The sequence below is a fragment of the Monopterus albus genome, unplaced genomic scaffold, assembly GCF_001952655.1.
Source record: "Monopterus albus unplaced genomic scaffold, M_albus_1.0 scaffold64.1, whole genome shotgun sequence".
Lineage (NCBI taxonomy): Eukaryota > Metazoa > Chordata > Actinopteri > Synbranchiformes > Synbranchidae > Monopterus > Monopterus albus.
Genome location: NW_018127944.1, coordinates 453,171 through 471,038, shown reverse-complemented (window position 1 = coordinate 471,038; position 17,868 = coordinate 453,171). Strand labels below are relative to the sequence as shown.

General features: G+C 41.1%; 3 protein-coding genes and 1 long non-coding RNA gene across 8 annotated transcripts in view; 1 reads left to right on the top strand and 3 right to left on the bottom strand.

The window, feature by feature from the left end:
• Window positions 1-170: 170 nt before the first annotated feature.
• On the bottom strand, window positions 171-4,159 carry mrps26 (mitochondrial ribosomal protein S26). Its single transcript, XM_020604104.1, has 6 exons — window positions 4,091-4,159; window positions 3,502-3,561; window positions 3,164-3,375; window positions 2,064-2,210; window positions 1,677-1,800; window positions 171-1,416 (listed from the first exon to the last, which is right to left on the bottom strand). Exons 1-6 carry the CDS (start codon window positions 4,106-4,108, stop codon window positions 1,285-1,287), a joined length of 693 nt encoding a protein of 230 aa, XP_020459760.1. The 5' UTR covers window positions 4,109-4,159; the 3' UTR covers window positions 171-1,284.
• The window catches only part of LOC109962415 (uncharacterized), a 34,263-nt gene continuing 19,706 nt past the window's right edge, over window positions 3,312-17,868 (top strand). For 3 of the 5 annotated variants that reach the window (XR_002275249.1, XR_002275250.1, XR_002275248.1), the window contains exons 1-2: window positions 3,382-3,594; window positions 4,120-4,261. This is a non-coding gene — a long non-coding RNA (uncharacterized LOC109962415). Of the gene's footprint in view, window positions 3,595-4,119; window positions 4,262-4,537; window positions 4,929-17,868 lie in introns of those variants that run through there. The other 2 variants (XR_002275251.1, XR_002275252.1) reach the window with 2 other exon arrangements.
• neff2 (neuronal intermediate filament family member 2) lies at window positions 5,031-7,975 on the bottom strand. The gene is made up of 3 exons (XM_020604103.1): window positions 6,814-7,975; window positions 6,308-6,432; window positions 5,031-6,126 (listed from the first exon to the last, which is right to left on the bottom strand). Exons 1-3 carry the CDS (start codon window positions 7,819-7,821, stop codon window positions 6,066-6,068), a joined length of 1,194 nt encoding a protein of 397 aa, XP_020459759.1. The 5' UTR covers window positions 7,822-7,975; the 3' UTR covers window positions 5,031-6,065.
• Window positions 9,680-11,775, bottom strand: LOC109962414 (nanos homolog 1-like). The gene has a single exon (XM_020604105.1). The coding sequence runs from the start codon at window positions 11,648-11,650 to the stop codon at window positions 10,967-10,969; it is 684 nt and encodes a 227-aa protein (XP_020459761.1). The 5' UTR covers window positions 11,651-11,775; the 3' UTR covers window positions 9,680-10,966.

Sequence of the window (17,868 nt, the reverse complement as noted above, 5' to 3'; positions counted from 1 at the left end):
CCTCAACTGGTCGGGGTGAGTGGACAGAGAAAAGGAAAGAAAAGCAACGAGACACAACAAACAAACACTGGTCAGGTTGATGTGGTCGGTGACTGCTCATCAGAAACATAAAGATGTAGAGCCAGGGCTACCTGCAGAAAGGTACAGGGAGAGAGAGAGAGGCCACACTATGGGAGAGAGGAGACACAGTGGCACATAATGGTGGCATATAAGTGCACAGAGAGAGAGGAGAGAAGCTCTCCAGCATGGGACAACCATGTCCAATAATTTCATAGACACATTACATGGGCACAAGTGAAGGCCATCCTGTTGGCTAGAAACCACTGGTACGGTTAAATATACTCAGTGACAACAGGATGGCCTGGGGCCCCTGTTGGCTTGCAGTTACCAAAGTGGCTCAGGTCTTATCCCTGTTCAGCCACATTATTAATTATAATGCCGTGAAATATGGGAAGACATATAACATGCTAAGTACCTTACTACCCTTCGACACTGTCCTACTAGTATTATATTGAAAAGAACAATATTATATTAAGCCAACTATAAGGAAATCTTAGGTCAAATCTTAAAGGTAGAGAGGGTGTCTGCCTCCCGCACTGAGACTGGGAGCTGGTTCCACATGAGAGGAGCTTGATAGCTTGATTTTTAATGTTAAGTGTTTGATAATATATCTAGGACACTGTGGAACATCTTCTGAATAGAACTGTAAAATAACCGGGTTTGATGCTGTATAGTCAAACAAAACTGTAAATTACTAGCTAGTTTCCAAGTAGTTCTTGCTCAGCTTTATAGATAAGCACAAAAAAAGATCTCATTTTCATCCAATACTAAAAAAAGACTCAGAGTAATTTACTGGAAACTCCAATAAACATTAAATTTACATACATTACATATCAAGGCCAAACGGCTATGATCGAAAGAATGTTGTGGTGAATGCATCACTCAAATAAGGAAGAATTCAAAGGAACAAGAAAATTTTCAAGCAGCATGACTTTGTGGTTAAGTTGCCATGAGAGGACACAAGTGTCCAGGTTAATCTGGAAATGTGGTCTCACTAACTAAGCTTTTCAGATGACACGATGCCTGTGCATCAACAATAAGTCACATTATGCAGAATGTCTAAGGTATCTGTTGATCAAAGATTTTCAAATACAGGTGCAACAACTTTCTCAGTGAAGAACATCCCCTTTGAGGGTGGGTTACTCTCCAATTCCCATCTGGACAACATGGCCGTCAGTCTTTGTTTTTCTTCGGAGACAGATGCACACAGGCCGGTCTGTTATTTCACTGCAGCACTGTTTGCTTAACAACTCTCCCTTCTTTGTCGATGGCAAAGTTGTAGTTCTTTGGATTGTCCAGAGCTTCTTCAATTCGTTGATCCAAATTCTCCAAAGTGATAAAGTTCTTTGCATCCTCCTGCAGGACGGTGAAAGTAAGAGGTCAAAGGGAGCCTGACATTCAACTGTATAACCAGGATGCTCTTTTCACTATGTGATGCAGAAACTCAATTTCCCATGCAGAAGAACAGGTTTGAATGCTACAAAAACAGCTTGTCGAATGGACAGTTTAAACATACAGTTCTGCTTCAGTTTGGAGGGAGAAAAGCACAGAATAAACAAGACAAAGGATAAATAATAAACAGATAAACAAACAAATAAGACTGAGAAAAATCACACCTGCAACTGCATAATTTCTCTCTCTTTTTCTCTGATGAATTCTTGCTGCTCTCTTTCACGCTCAATAGCAGCTTCTAACTTCTTGTGCTCAGCTTCTTCGTTTTCCTTCTGGATCCTTATCATTCTGAAAGACAGAGGGGAGGAAGGTGTTAAAATCCTTTAACCATGCTGGTGGATAGAAGACAAAAACCAGTCAGAATGTTGCAGATTAAAAAATGCATTCAGCCTTGACTTAAGACTCACAGATGGAGCAACAACATATTTATCATCAGTTTGTGCCTCTTTATAGCTGTTTTTCATCTGACCCGACCCTTTGGGCCCCCAGGCCTGTGCTCAGTGGGCCTGTTCAGTAATCCATCCATGTTTGACAGCCATATCGGTTCTCACCTGACTTTGAGCATGCGGAGGTTCTCCTGCTTGTTCCAGGTCATGAGGGCGTGATGCTCCTCCGCCTCCTGCTTCGCCCTCTGCTTAGCCATGGAGCCAATCTCCTCATCATACCTCTTCCTGAGCATCTCCTCCTTAAACTCCAGACTGACAAACACAGGGGACACAGCCCGCTCAGTTCACTCATCAACTCAACTTACTATTAAATCAGAATCTAAACAGACATGAAAATGAAACCTTCCTTATAAAATTTCAGAATGAGAGAAAACAAACAAGGCCTAAAATTAGTTATTATAGTCTACATATAATTTTAGTGCCATTTATATATTTGTCACTTCCAAGCTGCTATAACAATACCTCCTAGTAATATAATTAATCAATTAATGACCCGAACCTCACTTGGATGTATGGATTACTGAGCAGGTAGGAGGGCCCTGGGCCAAAACACTATGTATAAAATAACTTAATATTTTTTATTTGAATGTCACAGAGCTCAGTTAAACCAGCTGCAGCATATAAATGATGTACACAGTAACTATAATCTAATAATATGACATAGCATAACTGTGTCTGCACACAGACTGCGTCAGCTGATTTGATCCCAGCATCCATTCGACGCACTTTCCGTATTTTTCCTGCGGGATTTATTTTGGTGATCGCCACCTAAGTGTAAATAAAATTTATTTATATAGTCTAAGAGTCTGCATGTGAAATTTCATCCAAATACATGAAAATTTACATGTCTAGTTACCACACCAACGTTATTTTGCTGAAACGGCAATAAATTACTAACACCATATATTGCTAGAAAGGTAAGAAGTTAAACTTAAATTAAAAACTGTTACATTCACTGAAAATGTTACGAGATCATTTATATTTGTAGTTAAATAAAGGTTGTAACAATTAACAATTTAAATAAACAATCCTGGGTACTCCTTCCACCACTGCTTGTCATAGGAGCTCATTGTCTCATATAGAGGCTATTAAATATTAAAACATTAAAAACCTTCTTTAGCCTCCTAAGAAACTGAAGTCGGTGCTTTCAAAAGCTTTCCCCATCCGGCAGATACCCTGCAGGATACCCAGTGATTTTGACGTACCGGAGCGCCCTCATGATCAACTGGTACTCGGTGTATCTTTCCTTGAGGACCACCATCTCCACCGGATCGACTGGAGGAGGCACTTTGATTCGCCCCTGTTTGGACTTGGCTACAGGGTCAGTGCGGGACTTTCTGCCCCGGACAGCCTCCACCAACACCGCGCTCCTGGGTTTAAGGAGCCGGGCCACCTGGACGCTTCTCCCGCTGATAACCTGGAACATGTCGGCGTCGAAAGGTAGTAACAGCTGAATATTGTTGTTAGTCGTTACATGCAACAGTTAACCAAAACACTTGAAGTTTAAAACAAACGTGTCGTAACATTGAGACAGAAACGCTACCAACATAAGGCGGCGGCCATTTTGTGTCCTCTGACCGCAGGAAGTAATTACTATCGCCATCTGCAGGTTAGAAGAAAAGGCGTTTAAAAGCATGTATGTGCACCCCAAAGATTCCAAAATGAGAGTTTTTGTTGTCCGCGACTTTCTTTCTTCAGTGTTGTTGCAATATAACCCTTATTTCCACAGTGAAAGCTCAGTATAGGGGCAAACAGCTAGCAAACGTCAGCTAGCTAGACATTAAATAGTAATAGTTCATTTCCGAAACATAAAGCTATTTATTAATTGTTTGGTTATAGTAGCCATACACTGGCGTTTTACAAAATAGGATCAAATGCCTGGTAAGAACAGAACTAAAAATGTTTAAAAAACATGTACTGTTAATAAACAGTAAAATAAAGAATGTAGAAAGGAGCCAAAAATAGGCTTATGGACATTCATTTAAGTAAATAGTAGGCTAAAAAGTCTTGTCTCCTTATAGCGGTTTTTTTTTTTCCTGATTTTTTTTTAAGAAACCTTCAAACAACAGTGGAACAACACAAACGGTACATAGGCCTCATCATTGCTTTGCACACCCTATGTGTTTTGAAACCTGTGGATGTTTGTCCATGTTTTCTTCAGGGACCCGTGAGATGCCTGGCGTCAGCCCGGTGACTGATGATCCTGCTGAGGCAGCTTACCACCAGACCACAGCTCCAGCAGGCTTGGAACGATAGGAACTGGTGCATTGCTGCTGTGTTGGTTCTGACACTAAGAGATACAAGTAAGGAAAAATTGTTTTAAATGAAGAAATAGCTTCCCTGTTATTAGTATTATTATTATTTAGAGGGTAAAAAATATGCCAACCCTTAAACTGAAATAACTTAAAAAGCAGTCATTAAAAATGTAGGTATTCTCATCTATCTCATCCTGTTTCCTGATACTGTGTAGTTTTCCTTCCACCTTTAGAATAAGTCATTATTCTAATGGTTTCTATATTTTTGTTACACATTAGTATTACTCAAAGATATCTGTGACATAAGGTGCATTCTTATTTCAGCTGCTGAAGACAATGTGCTATTGAGAGCCTCATAACTACACTTATTATGAATGATGTACTGAAAATTCCCCTGGTTTGTCATTAAAGCTCAAGTTCACAATGGTGTCATGAGAACACAGCTGATTAATTACTCTGTGTGATCATCAGTCTAAAAATATACATGTTTCAGCCTGTTTTGTAAAATGTATTTTTTATGGCTTTTTACACGTCAGAGCTAAAATGAGGCAGCAGTTGATGACTGTGTCTTATCCTGGATTTGATCTTATGCATCCAGGCTGTGTAAATTGAAAATATGCACAGATTTCAATTGTAACAGCTGTTTACACATTGTTTATATTGTATATTTGCTGGATCGAAAATGAGACGGTATATAGCCAAATAATTCATTTGCATATTAAGCCATTTAAAGGATGTTTTGTATGCAGCAAGTGTATTTAGCTTATTATAAGCATGCTGAAAAGTCTCCAAAGGAAACGCGAAACTTGAAGTAATATGCAGGTCAGTTATATGTTTATTCAGCTTGCTGCTGGCTGTTACAGGTACACCAAGCCTAACGGTGCAGACTTTGTACTAGTTTCACAGACCTAAAGCACCATTAGATCTAAGATCAGCAGACAAACAGGAAGGAGCCCCTGCAGTTATTAATTCGTTTCATTGTTTAGCTTTGAATGAGCTTACAGAACAGAAAACCTAATGCAGATTGCCTGAGAGACACACTGCATGATTGGAAGGAGAAACCAGTAACAATTAGTCTTCCACAGCATTTAGACATCTGCAAGGTTATGCAAGAAAAGACAGTTTTGATAGAAATTGCAAATTTAAATAACTAGTCAAATAGGACAGCCCAAACTAACTCAGATTTTCAAAGCAACCACAGCTTGCAGTAATTGTGTAGATGTAAATGCAGAGGAAGAATAACTTAAAGGACAAAACTGCGTCTCTAATATAATGAAAAGAAATGTTTAAGGTTACTGGTTTGCTGACTACTACTACAGAACGAGGGCTGCAGGACAGTGCATAATCGATTGGTAGAGTTCCCGGTCAGTGATGCTGCAGGTTTCTTGCATCAGTTCAAACACAGATAAAGTCCAAGCTTTGAAAGATAATTGAGATTTGTGTCCTCCTTCACAAACAATTGGTCAAATGTTTGCACAGTGAAGGGTCAGAGGAGTCAAATAGTGACTCTCCTGCTTGGACCTTAGTGTGTATGACAGAGGAACTCAGCCAAGACAATGCTGCTCTCCGAAGTAGCTATGTAATTGATGCAGTGCCGCTACTCAGTATTTTGCCGTCTTCTTGATGTGTGGTGTCAGAACGTGTGTAGAAGAAGGGGGACTTCTGGTGGACCTCTTGTTTAGCACAAGGGCGCATCTGTCTTGAGAAGGATGAGCTTTTTCTTTGGAGCAAAGAAGGGAGGAAAGATGACAGAAGGAATGGGGTGGGGGAGTGGGGGGGTGATGTTCAGGTAACATCAGGAAAGAAAGGGTATGAAGAATTCAGGTTTATGCCAGGCTGGTGGCATCTAGGTTTAGTTTTGGACAGGGAGGCAAGGGTAAGTCAAGCGAATCTCTTCCCCCTCCAGAAGTTTCCTGAAAAGAAAGACAAAACATGCTTCTCGAGTTTACTGTTCATTTATTTACACATGTACACAACCGAAGTCTGAAAACACAATTTGTGTAAATCAAGTTAGAAAGTCCAAATCAAGATCAAGTGTTTGGTTAACAGAAACTAAATTGCAGAGGCAACAACTGTACTGTGTGGAGGTCTCACCTATATGCAGCTATTTCAATGTCGAGGGCCAACTTTACATTGAGAAGGTCTTGGTACTCTCTCAGGTAGCGTGCCATCTCCTGCTTGGCCTCGGTGATATCTCGCTCCAGCTCACTTATCCTCATCTATGAATACAAAAAAAGCACAGCAATACATTGTCAGATATCACAGATCCTGATGCTACACATAATAATATAAAGAAGTGTTGTGGAGATATATAACTTGACAATATGATATAAGATTTTTTCCTTGAATAGATTTGCTATAAAATAATCAGAGATCAGTGAAAGTGGTAAATGAATATGTTCAGCTTTTTAAAATCCCCAATGCCTTTTAGTGTCTGTAGTGTTTGTGTGCAGTCAGACGTTTTCAGTCAGTAACCTTGCAGATTTTCACAGCTTGTGAGCCTGCCATCTTTTCTTAATGAGCACTACAGTATGAGGAAGGTCTAGCTGCTGTAGAGAATATATTTACATGTCAGCTTGTAGCAAAACTCTCTTATTCACCTGGTACTTTGCTACCTCCTTCGCCTGCATCTCCTCCAGCTCCTCCAGCTGCTTGTTAAGGGAGTCAATGACGTTCCGGAGAGCCTCGATCTCTGAGGAGCGGGTCTGTAGCAGCCGCCGGTACTCCATGGTCTCCTCCCGGATGGCGTACACAGCCTCGTTGTTTTTGCTCGCCATCTCTGCCACGCTCGCAAACTTGCTCTTGTACCAGTCCTCGGCGGCCTGCATGTTCTTGTTTGCCAGCCGCTCATACTGTGCCCGAATGTCTCGCAGGGCAGTGGAGAGGTCGGGCCTAGACACCTCCATGTCTACGCTGATGTTAGCCACCTGCAGCTGGGCCTGTAGCTCTGCTTGCTCTTCTGCAAAGACTTTCTTCAGGAACATCATCTCATCACAGAGGGAGACCACGGTGGCCTCGGCATCACAGTTGGAGAGCGTAACCCTGCTTGCCTCCTCTTTGGCCCTCTGGAGGGCCTCCTCAGCATCTGCACGCCGCTTCGCCTCCTCCTCATAGCGATCCTTCATCTGCTCATACACATCCTGCAGGTATTCCCTCTCCGCCTCCATCCGCATCTTCTCACCGTTCTCGGAGTCAATCATGGCCCTCAACCCCCGCGCCTCCCCCTCATAGAGAACCTGCAGATGGGACGGGTCATTCTGCCGCCTCCTCAGCGCTTCTAGTTCAGCCAGCAGGGCTCGGTTTTGCAGCTCCAGGTGCCTCACCTTCTCGATGTAGGTGGCGAAGCGGTCATTCAGGTCCACAAGCTGCTCCCTCTCCTGGGAGCGCAGGCCCAACAGCTCTGTGTTGAGGGAGCTAGCTTGAGCCAGGTCCATCCTCTCAGACCCATCTGACAGTGAAGACAAGGCCAACCTCACAATCCTCTTCCCAGATGGAGGCGCTCGAGAAGAAGAGTAGAGGGAGGAAGACATGGAGGATTTAGTGATGCTTCTGGAGCCTTTGTAGCTGTCCACAGGGCGGCGGTAGGAGAAGTAGGGATTGTAGCTCATGATGAATTTTTTATTGTGGGTTTTTTGTTTGTTTAAGAAAAGGATATGGATGTTTTAGTTTCAGAAGGTTTTTTTTATGTCCCCCTTGTTCTGCACACCATCGGTGAGGGTGAGCGAGTGTGTTTGCACTGCACCAGCTCAGTGATGCTGCAGATCCCAGGCTTTATAAAGTGAGGCTGCCACCCCCCCTCCACCAAAGAGAAGCATCAGTGTTGTCAGCATCCACTGGACCAATAGCAGACTGCTGCAGTGAGGACAGAGGAGAGATTGGTTTTCAGATTCACCCTCAGCAGCAGCAGACAGAGAAGATGTGGTAGAGCAGGTTTTCTTTTAATTTGCCCTGAAAATGACATCATAGTCAATTACTCTCTGCATGTCTGGAGGAGGGTTTTACTGTGTACTCATCACGTCATAGCCTCAGATGCATTTCTCAAGCTCTGAGCTCAACATCATACATAAAGTAGGAGAATTGCTATAGAGATTGTGAGGTACTTAAACAGATTGAGGTGGTAGAATTGTGCCTACAACTTTACATCAGTTTATGACACATTTAGATTCCTCTTTATGCACTTTTCTTTTTGATTGACCTTTCTCTTGTTAGATTTATTGCTATGGATGTTGTTTGTTAGATGTATACCCATTTGTGATGCCGTACATATCGTCATTGTTCCCAGAGTATCTTGAGACACATCTATTTAATATACTGCTGTCCTGGCTTTGACGGTGTGTGTGTGTTTGTGTGTGTGTGTGTGTGTGAGAGACACCACAGTGGAAGAAAGTGCTATCTGTATCTGCTGTCGCAGAGAAATACTCCTGCTGTTTAACACCAAAGATGAGTCAGAGGATGTCTGCAAATCATTCTTAGCATTTGTTGAAAAACAAGGGCATCAAGCTCATGTTCTTATCTAGGAAGCATTTCCGATTCCTGCTCAAGGACATATATTTTGAGACAGACACATTCAGACTGGCGACAGTTGTAAGACAGCCTGTTTATGGCTGGTGTTTTACTCCTAGAGGGGTTATCAGTATTTGTCATCCTAGTGCTCTGCTAGCACTCACTGTTTAAACCCCGGCACTCTTCTGTCTCTGCAGAGTCGGCCTAGTCAGGCGGAGTACGTTAAAAACAAACCAACTTCAAGGGAAAATAATTAGGCTACAATTTACAGAGTAATTTTGTTGTATGAGTTAGGTACTCATAAAATACTGACCAATTCCTACAGGAACCTAAATGTTGCTACGGTGGGAGAAAATAAGATTATGAGGAACAAGGGCATTTCAGGGCAAAGGCAAAATAAATTATATTTTTCTATATGCAGGGGGCAGCACAGGGGTAGCAAAACTGGTTTGAAGAAAATAGTGTGAACAACCTTGTTCTTATTATGTGATTAAAGAGAAAAGGGGAGGGCAGCCACACATTATATTACAGTGCTCATACCTGTGTTAGCATAAAATACACACTGTAGCTTCACTCAGTGACAATGTTATTACTGTCTGGGAGAAATTGTGATATCATTAATTCAGTTACACTCACTCTACAGCGGATTTATTATGTCTTCTACATCTCTGTATGATTTGGAATAAGGACAAGGAGAGAAATGGATGCAGCTCATAACAGACAGGCTGGAGTAGAAAACAAACATACCTGTCAAGGGCACAGTTATCCAGGTGCCTATCATCCCAGGAAATGCTATTACATAACAAAGTCTTAATACTATAAGTGGATCAGAAGGTTAATCTTCAGTGGTTAGTAATTATTGTTTTAAATCATTTAATAATTGTATTGGAAGTATGGCATGTGTGCTGTTATATGTGATGTGATAATAAGCATGGCTGTTCTCGCCTTTGTTCCTTTTAATTACACAGTAAGAACAAAGATATTAACACACTTCAGCTTTTTTTTAAACACGAAAGGTTTTGTTTTGACTCCATTTTACCCAGTTCATTACAGTAGGTCATTTACAGCAAACAGTGTTTATATCTCAGTCCCATTTCAACAGACTGCAGGGGATATTCTCAGTTAAGGTTGTGAGCACTAGGTGGCGCGTTTGCATTGCATGTCAGTGTGGCTTTTGCAGAGACATTTTCAGATGAAATACAGTTGCATGAAAGTGCTGAGTGACAAAATAATCTCAACAAAAGAACAACCTGGCATTTTATCATGTATCACCTGCATCTAACATAATGAAATATATGATTTGTTCCATAATAATACAAATCTGTTATAGTCCAAGTAGTATAGTAATATAGTAGAAAGTAGTAGTAAGAAAATGCAAATTACATGTTTATTCAGAAGTCATTTACAGTGAATATATTTCCCAGTGATACACAAGGTAAAAATAAGTACATAAAACATTTCTATTGGCAGATTAAGACTTTGGAATGTCAGGCCTTTCATTGTTAAAATCGTTCACCTCTTTAACACATTTACAAGAATTGCAACACACTTCCACGTGACAAAAAATCAACTGAACATTTGTATTTTTGTGAAAAATATTGGAGACTTTCAGACTGTGTATCACATCTGCCTCCCACAGTTTTTACATTCAGTTGAGCTCTGTAAAATACTATCCACATAAAATCACATGAAGAATATAAGACACCCAACATATAAACAATACAGAAATTACCTTTAGGCTAAATACTAAAGTGTATTCCTTTGGTAGAAAACATTTATGTCAGGAAAATGTGCTCCATATAAAGATCTTGCATCTTGCATGGCCTGGAAGACTCTTTACTTCCGTCGGCCAACAAACTATGGGACTAAACATTCATATCAGGAATGCTGCATATTCATTTATGTTGGCTTGACATCTGGCTGTCTGCTCCGGAAACACAGCAACTTCAGATTACAGCATGGTGGCGGTCATTTACAGGTCGAGCTGTACAGTACTTTGGTTCAGTTTTGGAAAGTTCTTAGAGTGCTGGGGTAAAATACTGCGCGCAAAGCGTCCGGGTGTAAACTATGTGCGCATAGAGTTACGAGATAGACGAGAACATTACAAACCGAAGCAGTGGTGAGTACAAAAAATCATTAAAAATCTTATTTTTTAAAAATCTCTTTCTCCAGACTTGTCTTGTGCATGAAATCGGGCAACATCTGTAGTAATCTCAGACAGTGCAACTCAAACTTCATTGATTTCCTCGCTTAGAAGATTTTGAGCCTTTTGCCAATCGCTCTGCCTCCCTTTGCCACTCTCTGGCTCGGCTGATCTTTTGAAAGCGGGCAGTACTTGATGGTGTGCGCATTGTCGCCGTTGGCACTGCAGAGGGGGCAGGTGTATGCCCGGAGGATGGGGCATAAGACCCTGCCGTCGACTGTCTTCAGAATATGGGTGCCATAAACCTCCTCCGGCGCGCCGTTATTCCGACAGAAGACGCACACCTTCGGCTCGGGCTTACCCCTCTGAGTCTGTTTGCGCCTTCGGTCCATGGAGAGTAGGTCGATGCCGGTGAAGCTTCCCCTGTAGGGGGGTGAATCTCTGTCTCCCAGCGGCGAATCCCCAGCCAGATGCTCGTACGGCCTGAGAAGCGAGATGCGCTCCTTGAGATCATAAATGGAGATAGGCGGGGAGCCCGGGGCCCTGCAGCAGCAGTCCAAGTGTCCGTCGCCGTCCCTGCCGTGCCCTGTTACGCAGGAGCAAACCGGGGAATCGTCCTCCAAGCCAAGAGTCGCTTTAAGAGACTCGGTTATAGAGTTGGGGCTACAGGACGGGCTGTTGATCTTATTTTTGGCGACTAGTGTCGACAGGCCGAGGTAGTCGTTCCAAAAATTAAAGGTGTAATCATAGGGAGACCGCGCGTCCAGGTAACTGCGGTCTAAAAGATCCATCCTGACTACAAAACTCAAAGTTTAATGTCCAGAGAAGTGAATAGCCGTTTCGGGTGGTGTGTTTGTCAGCATGGGTAGCCTGCGGAGGTGAAACACTCTCTTCTCTTGCCGGGTCCTCTGCAGAATACTCAACATGTAGGCGCTGATAAGTTCTCCTGAATAAAACAGGGGGGCGTGGTTTGGTTCAAGTTGATTATCTCTCTGGCCCCGGAGGAGGGTCCACAGAGCAGAGCAGGGAGTCAGCTGGGAAAGTCGTTCTAGCTACTTATGTCTTTGTGTTACAGGAGAGATATTTATCCTATATGAGCTGAGACAGACTGCTGTATCTTTCTTCATCATAGTGATTTCTTAGGCTGGTTTGTCCTTAGTTTTTAAAAACTAAATAGGAGGAAGGACTGATTAGAGACTGGTTAGCTGTAAGTGTTTTAGGTACCTTATAGAAAACAACTGTTCAGTTTCATTTCAGTCAGGGTTGTTTTAATAGTTTCTAAACACCCAGTGGATATTTAGCTCCAGATGTTTTGTTTGTCTCTAGCAGCAGTAGTTTATATGGAGAGGAACTCCTCTGATTTTGTGTAAAGATTGAAGATTTTCAAGGAACAGATATTTACCAAAACTAATCAAAATTAATTAATTAATTAATGCAGCAGTTACCAAAACCGGGACTTTGTCCCTACATTGGATAAAGTCCCAAAAACAAACCTCTACATTTTTGTCATGTGATCTGACCCTATATACACTTTATGGCCAGATAATCATTTAGCTCGGTAACCTTGATTACATTATCATGAGTAACCACCACTAATAAACTGATCTTCAGGTGTAAAATCTGTGAGATTTCCCAGTAAAGCTGTTACTATAACTTGACAAAGCAGGAACAGAAGGCCAGAATTTGCAGCCGCAGTCCATTGGACTCTTGATCATTTAATAATAACAATACAATAGGATCACAGTGGACTGAGAAATACATGTTTCATCATTTATGTTCACTATAAAATTATCCACCTAGGTGTGTGCAGCACTTCACTTTGCTGTGCCTTCCAGAGATATTTTTGCTACTCATAAATATGTTTTTGTTCTCTGTCCTTTCATTTGCTAAAATAAACATCGTCCAGATAGAGCAATATGAGAAAGTAAATGATCCACACCCTGGATGCTGAAGGGTCTTATATTATGAAGAGTCATAAAGGATTTGTTTACATTTTCAAGCCTTAAAAATACTTTATGAGGCCTGTCACATCTTACACTGGAATAGGATTAGGGATTATTCTTCATAGCCAGAGAGATGAAATGATTAAAGCAACCAAAAACTGCCTCACTGTACATAGAAGCTTCTGACTTTAAAATATGTGACCCTGTTCTTTGAGATAAATGCATCCTTACACCTTAAGTGTTACTAATCACACACAGCTTTATATAAATGGTTTAGGTAGTTAGAATGACCAACTCTATCCATGAATGAATGGACATAGAAAAGAGTGCCACCTACAGCAACTGAAGTTCATCAACAAAAAACTCAAGTAGATGGTCGTGTACAGGCTGCTGTGTTTGGCATAAGATCTTTAGGACACGCAGTGTAGCAATACACCAACAGCTACCATCCAGGAAATGGACATGTAAATGAAACAAGCCAGATTACTGAAGCCCCTCTAACACTGATGAACCTATAGTGAGTCGTCCCACATGGAGCAGCCATGTCCTCCCTGCACCTGTTCCGCTTCCCCTGAGTCCACGGCTTTGTGCTCACAACCAGCCCTCCTCTGCTCCATTGTCTCCTCTCTACAGCGGGCCGTTTAACTTCATTAATATGCATTAAACCGGAGTGTGCCGCATGAGTGTGTGTGTGTGTGTGTGTGTGTGTCAGTCAAAGCCCAATAAGACAGGCTCACAAAAAAGAGCTTGATAACTGACCTTACTACCAGGACAATGACTGTGTTACTATTTTTGTAACACTGTCGAGTAAAATATTAAGGACAGTCAAAGTTGAAACAAAAGTCATTTGGTTGTCTTATGTTTTAAAATTGGAGCTAAGATCCAGTTTGCTGCCACTGTGGGGGGGTTCATCGGTGAGATAAATCAATATTAGTCTATTACAAACCCGGAGTGAGTCTCTGAAAATGATCCTGCGATTCAGTCTAATAGTGGCATTTCTATAAAAACTGAAGCCATAGTTTTATCTTCCTGATTCTGTACCTTTCTGTTGTTTTCAAACCTTTATCAACATGTTTTTATTAGGGTCTCTAGACTTTTATGTACATAGCAAATCAATACACATTCTTGAAGTTGGAGAGATATGTTTTGTGTCAAAAAAGGAATAAAACTGAATTTAAATTTTAGTAAAATCTACAAGATGTTCAAAAGGTGCACGGCCCTAAAAATCCTGAAATAGATTATTTTAGAAGACTGTACATTGGCTGCTGCCCTAGAAGTTTCCAGCAAGTGGAGGCAGCACAAAGCATGAAGGAAATCATGTTAGTGAGCAGTTTTCTTGTATGTTAGAATAAATTATCATCAAAATACACCACATGGTTCATTTTCAAGGTCACCTCCACCGCTGCATGCACAAAGGAAATCATGAGAGAGCATTTAAAAGATGAATGGCTGCCACATCACAATGAATACATTGCATGGGGGACAATATGACATGTGATTCTGCTTTAAGGTGCTTATATCACCTTTAATACAAAACATGTTTAGCAGCAGCAAAGCAGATAATGAATATGAAACACATTCCATTTTACATCTGAAGAGTTCAATCTCTTGAAAAATGGCAGCAACTTATCTCATAGAATGATTTCTGGTATGAGAATAGGAGCCAAGGCACCTTTTAAACACAAAGGGCAATAGAAAAATGCTCTACATAAGGCAAAGTGCAATTAAAACACAATAAATACAAAAATGTTTAAGAAGAATCAAATATAAGCTAGATATATAATAATAGAGAGGGAGTATGGTTTCACTGTAGTACAGTACAGTAATAAATCAGCCCAAATTTAATAAAGGAAACAAGTGCAGTAGAAAATATTAATCAGTCACCAGGAAGCAAGACAGTTTTTAATTAAATTTGAAAGAGGCCAAAGTTGGGAGGAGTTTAAAGTCATATTGAAGTTGGATTCGCCTGTGTACAGCAGCTAACATTGACAGTACTGTGGTATTATTGGCCCACTGCTCCCTAAAGATGTAAATAACCTTCTAGATTTATATTCTTTGGGCATATCTGAAATGCATTTGGCCCTCAGCAATTAGGTGATTTATTCCTCAGCAGCTGCATTTTAAATTCTATTCTATTACTACCTGGAAGTCAGTTTAAAGCTTTAACAGTAGGAGCAATATGTTCTGTGACATTAGTCCTGCATCACCAGATGAACTTTATATTACAGATGTGTATAAAAACAAAAACCAGACTGCTCAAATGAACAGAGTTTCCTCCAGATGGCTTTGTATTTCTAAATTGTAAGTGCAGGTTTTTACTCCAAACATAATTATTTTTTGCATAATTATTTTAAAATAATTTGGCAGTGAAAACTTGGCAAGTATGTTCGGTATAGGTATTTTTCTACTTGGTAGCTACACTCAAAACTAAAACTAAAAACTTCTCCAAGTTATGTTCATAAAAAAATATCATTTAGGCAACACAATGTTTCTCACATTTGAATGTGCTGTTGCGACGCGTAGCATCTGAATGTAATCTGTAGAGAGAGAGAGACAGGGTTGGTATTTATGAAGATCTTTTTCCCCCCAAGCTGAAACAAAGGAACGAAACCTGTGATTTACATTTTAGGCATTTAGCTGATGTTTCACAGAGGCACTTAAAGAGTGCATGATAAGCTTAAGCTGGTAAATAGCCAAGATAACAATAGACTCTAAGTGTTATTTCCATTGTAGCTAAATAGCAGCAGCAAATCTTTGTTCACACAATGCATGGCCATTGTTTGACTCTGTTTACTTCTCAGCCCTATCTGGCCTCCACACAGGCTGCTGCAGAGTGGGAGCCACCTCTAGCAGGGGTTTTCAGCTTCATTAAATGCAGGGACACTGGGACACTGGCCACCAAAGGGTTAACAATCTTCATGTGTAAAAGTGGTTTCAGAGTGTGATGATCGCACCCAGAGGCCTCCTAGGCAGCTCTGTCTGCCGAACAGCCGAGGCAGAGATGGGCAGGCAGCACACCCCCATTCATCACTGTCAAGTTGAATAGAAAATTAACAAATCCCTTAATTAAAAGACCTCTGCAGACTGTGTGTGTAGCACGTGCCAGCTGCACTGCTATATTGTGCAAGCTACAACGGCCAGGCACAAGAGACACACACACACACAGTGCTAACGCACACACACACACACACAACAGCCCACGATTGCTCCTGTAGACCCCTGCCATTCCTGTCGCTGCATTAATTGTATAAACTGCATAATGCGGCCGGCCTAAGCAGCGCTTCACTCTGGATCTCTGGGTCTCCCCAGACACAGTGTTGGGTAGGGAGTCAGTCGAGGCTTTGATCCCTGACCTCTGCCTCCTCTCTTGGGAATATAAGACTGCATCCCTAACGGTCCAGCCATCTGCACGCACACACACACACACACACACCCTCCTGGAGTCAACCCAGCCCAACCTTAGACACGTGTCACTGTCAGCAGCAGCAGTGGGGAATGCTAAACAAACCAAGGTCAACCTGAAATTAACGGGTGTCTTTCGATCTGTCAAGAGCTTTGTAACGACCACCAGCTCTCTGAACGAGACCTGCTATTACTAGTGATAGCAGGCCTCGTTCAAAAACTCCGCCCCCTTCGCCTGGCATCTAGGCGTTCATATATTCACACACACATATAAACGATATCATCTTGACATGGTGGACGTTTTGGGACTGAAAGGAAAACCTGTAAATGGACACTTGGACACTATGTTGAATTTGATGCTGAATATTTTGACATTTTTAAGTTTTGATTCCATGTTACACTTTAAAAATCTTTCATTTACAAATTAGAGATGAAACAATTAGTTGACTATTTAATGGACAGCAACTATACTGAAAATGCCCCAAATCTGTGTTTTTAGCTTCTCCAGTGTGAGGATTTGCTGCTTTACTCTGTTTTATATATTTGTAAACCGAATATCCTTCTGAACTGTTTGTTAGACAAAGCCAACCTTTTGGAAGAAGCCACATTTGGTTCTGGGGAGCTGTGATAGTTTATGCTGAGTAAGCTAAGCAGCTTAAACGGTTAAATGATTAATCAAGATATTAACAGTAAAAATAATCATTAGTTGCAGCTCTATTATAAACCAACAAATCTATAAATTGTCCAAAAAGGACACACATTCTTGTTTTTCATGTATAAACAGTTTTTAGGAGAATATTAATTAAATACTGCTAATCCCTAAACACAACAGCTCCTTGTTACCTTCTGTAACACACTTTGTTACCAATTTGCCATTCATTTTCAGACAACTGATTTTGCAGATTTGCAAACTTTATTAAATTTATTCTTAACCAAATTAATTTAAATTGTTCATTCTGGTGAAACTGGGGCTGCAACTAAGAAGTATTGTCACAATTTTCCATAATTTCCATAATTTCCTAATCTCCATCATGTCGTCAGGTTGCTCGATTTGTCCAACCAACTGTCTAAAACCCATGTTTACATGTTTGTAAACTCTGTTTACAAGAGCAGAAAGTTTTCACCTTGGGGAAGTTAACACATCATCTTTGGTATTTTTGTTTGAAAAATGACTTAAATGATTAACTAAATAGTTACAGATATATTTTATCTCGATTCACTAATTGATTATTCAACCTGTGAGACTTTTAACAAGTTTTCTTTCTGAGTTATGTCTGTTATTACTGTTAAATGCAGGAGTGAAAACACTGCTGAGGCCAGTTGCTGTAACTACATTTGTCACCACAGGGAGAGCAGGAGAGGAGAGAATCTGTGGGCCCACGGTGCAGAAACTTGTTAACTCACCCAAATCTGCAGAGATTAGAGCGGGAAGTGGTCAAAGGGCTTTAGAGTGTACCGGTACAATGGGACCGAGAGGATTAGAAGTGGATTCGCTGAGCCCCTGCGATGCCCTTCATCTCTGGGGGTCCACAGCCAGAGCACCTTTGTTGGGTTAACTAACGGCACTTCCCATGAACGTAGTGAACAGACCAATCCCTTTTTAATGATGCAGGGAAAATTCCATTGGCCCTGATTACCACAATGCTTTTGAGAGCCACTATTGT